This window comes from Drosophila nasuta, chromosome 2L (genome assembly GCF_023558535.2).
Source record: "Drosophila nasuta strain 15112-1781.00 chromosome 2L, ASM2355853v1, whole genome shotgun sequence".
In the NCBI taxonomy this organism is placed as follows: Eukaryota; Metazoa; Arthropoda; class Insecta; order Diptera; family Drosophilidae; genus Drosophila; species Drosophila nasuta.
In genome coordinates, this window is record NC_083455.1 from 19154191 (window position 1) to 19161939 (window position 7749).

General features: G+C 41.6%; 3 protein-coding genes across 3 annotated transcripts in view; 2 read left to right on the top strand and 1 right to left on the bottom strand.

Annotated features, from left to right (window-relative positions):
• The first annotated feature begins 1012 nt into the window (after window positions 1–1012).
• Window positions 1013–2876, top strand: LOC132786980 (protein mushroom body miniature). The gene is made up of 4 exons (XM_060793797.1): window positions 1013–2012; window positions 2092–2207; window positions 2268–2537; window positions 2595–2876. The coding sequence occupies exons 1-4, from the start codon at window positions 1013–1015 to the stop codon at window positions 2874–2876; spliced, it is 1668 nt and encodes a 555-aa protein (XP_060649780.1).
• A 526-nt stretch (window positions 2877–3402) lies between these two features.
• LOC132788182 (tRNA-dihydrouridine(16/17) synthase [NAD(P)(+)]-like) overlaps window positions 3403–7749 on the top strand; it is a 30889-nt gene continuing 26542 nt past the window's right edge. Inside the window, exon 1 of the mRNA XM_060795517.1 lies at window positions 3403–3540. The gene's annotated coding sequence lies outside the window, so the exon portion shown is untranslated. The remainder of the gene's footprint in view (window positions 3541–7749) is intronic.
• Window positions 3509–6157, bottom strand: LOC132788171 (uncharacterized). Its single transcript, XM_060795506.1, has 3 exons — window positions 5852–6157; window positions 4596–5750; window positions 3509–4336 (listed from the first exon to the last, which is right to left on the bottom strand). Exons 1-3 carry the CDS (start codon window positions 6047–6049, stop codon window positions 3674–3676), a joined length of 2016 nt encoding a protein of 671 aa, XP_060651489.1. The 5' UTR covers window positions 6050–6157; the 3' UTR covers window positions 3509–3673.

Consider the following 7749-nt stretch of genomic DNA (forward strand, 5'->3'; position numbering starts at 1 on the left):
CGAAAAAGAGCTCACCACTAACAAAACAGCTGACATTAAAGTGCGCCAAGGTATGAAAATAGAAAAATAAAAATTTTATTTTGCTTTTTAAAGCAAATTTTTTATATTTTAGATGAGCCAAAAAACTCGAAAGCCGTCAATATCGTGGAGTGGCATCCACAAGGCTATGTTGTTCGAGTTATGGGAGGAGAAATGTAGTGCCTTTTTTGGCCAATCCACAAAGGCGCTCCACAAGGATGCCAAACTCCTCCCTATTAATTCGAAAATTATCTTCAAAAAATGATTCGTTGTTTCCAGGAACATCGCGCTCCTAAAAACACCCATGCCGTTGCTAAAAAGTAAATGTATTTATGTAAATATTACATTGCTGCCAGCAATGGCCTATACTCTATACTTCGCTAATTTTCCCTCCACTTCGTTAAAATCCTCATAAAAATTCTGCAATTTAATAAAATTTTCCATCTTCAAATGCGCGTGCTGTTTTTTGAAATGTTCGCCAACTCGTGATTTGAACAGCTGATATTTCAGAGCGGCCATATTGAGAAATTTACCGTTGCCCATATTTTTCGGTTCGTGCAGATGGAAACCCCGAAACGGGACTTTAAAAAACGTAGAAAAACTGAGTGAGGTGGAAAGAGGCTATTATTTACTTTGCCTGTCGATGTTTCGATATTTAAACCTTTCGATAATGCGACATGCGCTATTTAGATACTTTTCGATAAATGCTGCTACATGAGAGGTAGTCCGTAAATAAAATTTTTTAAATATGCTTTGTGAAATGAATGAAACCTTTTCAAAACGCGATATTAAAAAATAAACTTTTAGAGTTATATAGAATATATATATAAAACAATTATCTCAATTACAAACATTATTTTTAATTATTTAATATCCATTATCGAAAGATTTTTGATAGGCAATGTTAACCTGCCGCTTTTATCGATATACATATTCGCTTGAAACACGTGCGAGCGGAATAAATAGTTGTTTTTTGACCCAAGGCGCTTAAGAAATGCAAGACGGCAGAGAAAGACGTTCCAGCGGCAATTGGCAAAATAATTCCGGCTCCCAAAGCTACCATTACTTAAATAATAGTGGCGAGCAGTTAAACAGAAGCTGGTCGGATGCGAATCGAGGCAATAATCAACGCGGTCAGCAGCAGCATCAACAGGGACCCAACTTTGGTCAAGCGAATCACGACTTTCCCAAATTTCGCGATCCCAGCCAGCAGAAACAACAGCACAATCGATTTACACAAAACCAGCAATCGGATCGAGGAGCCGGCGGTGGCGGTGGTAATAACAACAATGATGAACGCAAGCATCGTCGGGGTGGCAATCAAAAACGTGGTGGTCGCAATGGCGGGGCTGGTGATAACGGCGGTAATGGCGGTGGTGGCCGTCGCCGACGTAACGGCGGTGGTCGCGGTGGCGGTGGCCGTAATAATCGATCTGGCGGCCGCGGCGATCGATCTGGTGGCGGTGGTCGCAACGATGGCGATCGACGCGATGGTGGCACTGCAAACGGACCTTGGTATGATGAGCCAATGGAAAGTGACATTTTTTATTTTACAAATGGCCATATAAATAAAATGGACCAAATGGAGCCACTGCCATCAATATCTCCGGCACCTGCAGAAGCGGCACATGTGCCAACTGCAGAGGCAGCTCCAGCACCAAGTGTTGAAGCTCCCAGTGAATCGACGCCAGTCAAGCCAGCAATACCACCCGCCGCCCTAATTAATGTGGCCAATATCAAGAAGGAGAAGAAAGATTCATTACCTAAAGCAGCGGTTACAAAGCCAGCGGAAAGCAGCGAAGAGAGTTCATCGAGCAGCTCGGATGAAAGCACTGAAGATGGGGAAATTGTCACCAAACAGAAGGCAGCTGCAACTGTCTCAACGATTAAGAGCAAGCCTGCTTCATCGTCCTCTTCCTCCTCCGAAGATTCATCCAAGGAGGACACGCCGCCGCCTGTTAAAACCAAAACTGCCAAGGAAGCGACAAAGTCGAGTAAAAAAATTGAAAAAAGTCCCATCGGAAGAAGACGTTGTCTGCATTGGCAATCAGTCCAATAAATTCACAATATCAGATGAGGATAACGGCGAGGAGGAGACGGAGGACTCAGATGCAAAAAGCGATGCAGAAGTCAAGAAGGATCCTGCGAACAGAAAGGGCGGCTTGTTGTGCTTGCTCTGCGATAAAAAAGTAGGTACTACTAAAAAAGCGAGTTCTTAATCATTGCTAATGTTCACTTTGTTATTGCAGGGACACAGCTCGTTTGAGTGTCAAATGATTTGCAGAAATTGCTCGGGACCGTATCATAGTCTAAAGAATTGCCCACATCCGCCTAACCTCAACATTGCTGTGCAGGCATTTATGGAATTTACAATGCAGCAAATGGCCGCCTTTAACATGGACAAACGTTTTGCATTTCCAGCTGGCGTTGTAGCTGCTGCAGCACCAGCCGTTGTGCCACCTGTGGCACCTCCTACTCCAGTTAAGTCCAAGAAAGAAAAGGAGAAACGTGCTGCTGCAGTGGCTGCTGCTGCTAAAAAATTAAAGAAAACTCCAAAAAAGAAAATTAAAATGGAGGCTAAAGAAAGCGATGATGATGATGATGATGACGACGATGCAGATGATGCTTCAGAAGATGCAAGCAGCGATAACGTAACAAGCAGTGATTCCAGCAGTGAGCCACAGCAGCCGGCAGTAAAGGCGAAACGTAAGCGAAACACAGCGAAAGCAGTACCCACTATAAATCCAGCAGCGGCAGCCGCAGCCGCGGCAGCTTTTCCATTTCCCTTGCTGGCAGCTGGTGCACCATATAACTCCATGATGTATCCATATGCAGCGCCGTTCAATTTCCCTAAATAGATTTACGAATAAAATTTTTGTTTGTATATAAACAAAACAATTACTAATATAAAACTAAGTGACGACTGCACTTGCAATTCATTAAAATCTGTAGAGATTTCTACAAACATTTTATTTTAAATGTTTATATCTTTTCATACATAAATATAGTTTTGTTTTGTATGTATTTAAGAAATAAGTCATATTAAAATTTGTGCGACAACTGGAGTTAAAATCATTTTATTATTTTGATGGTGAAATTGTTCAAAATATGACCGTTAATTCAAAATTAAAGGTAATACTATATTATTTTCTTTATAAAAGTGTTGAAATGCGTAAAAATGCACTTATGCATATGTGAAAATAGGCAGATAATAATTTAAAGTTTACATTTTCTTTAAAATTGTCATCTAGTTTTTCTAATAATTCAAATTAACAATTTAAAAGTTGGCGCCAATTTAAGCGTTACCAAAATTTTAAATAAGGCGCATTTTGAGCAGATTGTATTTTTTTGAAATACTGTATGTGGTCACACTGCAGACCAGCTGTTGCTCGTTCACCATGCTGCAGCAGTTCGCAGCTTGTTTTGTGTTTACAACGCTCTAAACGTGTGTTTCAAGTGAAAATTGAAAAAAAAAAACAAACGGTTAACATTCGTTCTAAATATTTATCGCACACTCATACAGTAAGTGGATACTACATATATATTTACTTACAATTTGTACTATAACACACACACTACAAAACCTGTGGATTCTGTATATGTTCCTCCTGATTGGGCGGGTAAAAAATTGCGAATTGGGAGGGAATTTCACACGCTAATTTGAGCATAGAGAACGCCGTTCGCGATCACGGTCACTTCCGCAGCTAGTCGGATGCGACATGCCGCGTGGATCGATGCCAGGCTTGAGCAGCGACTGCTGCAGCTCCCAAATGATTTCGCTAGCCAGCACATTGACAGCCAGCATCAAAGCCGTCTCAAAGTTGAGAGGATTGACCGCAAAACTCAATATGCCAACGGCAATTTGCTTGTAAAGGAAGTCTTTGTCCAGTTCGAGCAGCTCCTCACGTACCTCCATGATGCGATTCTCAAAGTGACACTGTATGGCGGCAAACACTTGTTTATCCAAGCCGACCAAAAGTTCGCGTTTAAACTTGACCAAATAGTGTTCAATGAACACCACTTGACTGCGATTCAGATGCGGCAAGTGAACTTTCTCCTGCACGACCTGGTCACCAATTTGACTGACCACCAGCGAGGTAAGCGATCCCGCTGGCGTTGGACGGCGATCGGTGCAGGGACGCACATCGACAAACGGATGGATCTCGTAGCTGCCCATGCCAATGGTGCAGGCAACTCCGCTGAATGAGACGTGCGAGACACGTGAATTATTCTTGGGTTGCATGGGAATCTTCACTGTAGTCGAGGGTATCTCCATGGCCTTGTTATCACGAGCAAAGCCAATGATTTGAACCGATTTCTGTGGGAGAAAGAAGTGAGATTTAATGTCAGTGCATAGTCAAGGGGATAAAGTTATTGCCAGAATTCTCAGGATTAAATTTGGAAAGATATTAGGGAACTTATTTGGTAAGAAACTCTGAATTCTCAAGAAAACTTTAAAGCGCTTTCAATTATTATACACGCTTAGTTTAGTTTTTTTACCGCATTTGGGTATTTTCTAAGATTGCGATTGATTACTACTGTTATTATCTAAAAGTATTCATCAGATGAGTACTTACATAATTCACATATTTCTTGGCATCGCACATAAAGTTCATGATGCGACTGATGAGCACAGACATCGCACACTCATCGTCACTCAAATCGATGTTAAAGTCCTGTAATATGTGATTGAGAATATATTGGGCAGCCTTATAGATGGGATCATTGGTAGCGAAGGTAACAGGAGCATGTCCATCCAAGGCAATGGCTGCGTTAAGGGCATAGCAAAGTTCGCTGTCCAGCAGACCATCAAAGGTAGCCTGGAACTCGTCACAGAACGAAGGTTGTGTGCGCTTGGACACAGGGGGTTTCCTTGATTTCTTGCCCTTAGAACGCTTAGGCTTACGGGCTTTGGCCACCTGGCGTGAACGATCCTTAATGCTATTCTGAATGGCTTCCCATTTGGCGCGATATCGCTCCTTGTGGCTCTCAATGAAACTCTCGCGTTCCGTTTCCATTTCACTGAGCAACAAATCGATACGTCGCTGATTCTCAATGCGTTCATTGAGACGCTTGTGCCAGGATTGTATTTGGCCTTCGGTGTGCTTCATTAGTCGCTGTTTGTGCAGATTGCGCATGTTCTTGTTATAGCGATCCTTCTTGAACTGAAACAGTTTCTTCAACTTGATCAAATGCTTGCGCTGCAAATCCTGATGCAGTCCAATGTGCGTCTGCACACGCATATTTGTGAGCATCTTGCGATGCTCCAACAGCATCTGTTGCATGGCCGCCATATTCTCCAGCCGCTTGAACTTCTCCTCGGTGATGTTGTATAGTTGCACTTTGCGCATGTGTCGCTCCTCGTCCAGACGTTGCTTTCGCGCCAGGACCTCTTCCTTGGTGTGATGCCGTCCTGCCGGATTCAGATCATCGCGTCGAGAAATGCTTTCAGCATTGGCAATCAGCAAACGATCATGACGCTCGGCTTCGCGTTGCCTGTATGCCTGCAGCACATAGTACAGCTGCGATTTGTGCAGATCCTCGCGATACTGATTAAAGTCCTTCAGGTTGCAAATGACCTCGTTCTCATCTGTGATCTCGCCATTCTCGCGCAGTCGCTTTAAATTACGTTCGTTCGAGTAAAAGGTCTTCAAATTCGAGTCATGCAACGGATTGTACTCTGGGATGTGCACCGTCATTGAAGAGTCAAATTCTTGCATGCTGCATTTGAACTAGAAAGGGAAGCGACGTTAATAATACTCAATAAACAGCAATATCGTTATCATCATATTTGTACAATTTTGAATTTATTTTTATGTTTTGTACCACTTACCGTATTGCCAATCTTATCCTTTGAGAATATCACCTGATTGCCGGGACACTTGAGCATGGGCAGCTTACAATTGAGCGGTATTAGCTCCCAGCCTGGCAAACTATTTATGGGTAATCCAGTCTTGTAACTAGGTTGCTTGGACGTCACTTGGCCAACAACCACTTTGTTGCGGCGCGGCAACGATAAAATATCAATCATTTTTGCGATATATGTATGTTTAATACTTCTATTGATTTGAAATAGAAAAAAGATTTTTTTATGTAAAATGCTTACATACTTATTATATTCGAAAACGACTAAATGTAATATTCTGAAATACTAAAACTCGTAAAGTTTGTGTCTTAGCCTACTGTGACAGCTTTTCAACTCTCTCTTACTCTCAGTTAAAGTTTTTTTGTTGTCGCAAAGCTTTTTCTCTCTTCGAGTTGAAAACTCGACAGCTTCCGTTGTCCTTTTTACTTGTTACTTTTGCTCTTGCTTGTTTATATTGTTGTTCTTTATGTGTCCGCTGCTTATCAAAGCTTTCCCTGTTGTCACTTCGTTTAGCTGTTGTCTTTCTCTCTCTCTCTCTCTCTCTCTCCCTCTCTTTTGTGACTTGCCTTTGTTCTTGTTGTTATCGTTGCCAAGGGGCACATTGAACCGGAAACTACAGAAAATGCAATTTATTTCGAAGCATAATTCAATCTACATAGTATACAGGTAAACAGGACTTTCTAAGCCTTTTTTCAATTTACCGAATGCGATTTAATTTCTTGTTACATGACTTTTTGTTTTCATTTTGCAATTTAGAATTGAAACGAAGTTGTTTTTAGGTTTACTCTCATTATCTGCATCTAATTTATGACTTATGGGAACCTGATAAAACAATATTTATTGTGTCGTTATTCCTAATCGATAAAATTGTAATAAGGACTGGATGAAGGAATATTTGGTTTAAAAAGAACCAAAATGGTTTACAAAAATAAAATTAATTCAGTTGATATATTTCTGTTTATTTCCGAATGATTCATACAATTTTGCTTCGTTTGCGTTCCACTGTTTAAGATGGTCTCCCGCTCCTTAAGTTTATCTTATGCAAAATAAACAAACTTTGTCATTTTATTGATACATAATTTTTGTATGTTTGTTGTTGGAATTTGCGTTACGATTTTACGATGTGATTCACCCGCAATCCGCAACCGCAGAACCTATTGGCAGAGTTATCTTCTGGCTCCTGGCTGCCATTAGACGCGCTTGATTTGATATTGGCAGAAAGATTCCAGCAGCGGCAGCAGCGAGTTATGTAAGTCGTCGTCTTGGGGGCGTCCTCGTTGTTCTGCATTCGCCGTAGTTGCGGCATCATCAGAGTGTGTGGCATCAACATGAATATTTGCCAATAGGTCGGTCAGCAGTCGACTAAGTCGGCCAGTCTGGCGTCGTGAAGTCTGTCGTCTGCGGCATTTCTGCTGCTCACGGGTGCCATGTAAATAAAATCACATCAAGTGCTGAAAGTACTTACTGCTCGCACGTGCTCCAAATACGCTCTCGAGTGTGCTTTCCATTTCAGCTAACATCCCAAACATGGATGGCCTCACCTCAAAGGCAATGCGATATAAATAAAAAATGATGCCTAGCATCCTGTACACAAAATCAAAAAAAAAAAAGAATAAATGGAATGTGAAGTGAAAGGTGCGTGCCAATTTCTGGTGATAAGTTCTTACCTAGCCTGGCCCATTTCCTCTTATATAATAGTTACTTCCTGTTGCCAGCTAGTTAATCAGCGATGACAGCGTGAGTCGTGTTAATGCGTCGTGAACTGATTGCGTATACGACAAGTTGGTCGCTGAACCAATAGAGCTACTTTGTCTTAAATCGTTTTTGAGAGAATCCAACAAAAAATACTGCTGCTCATAATCATT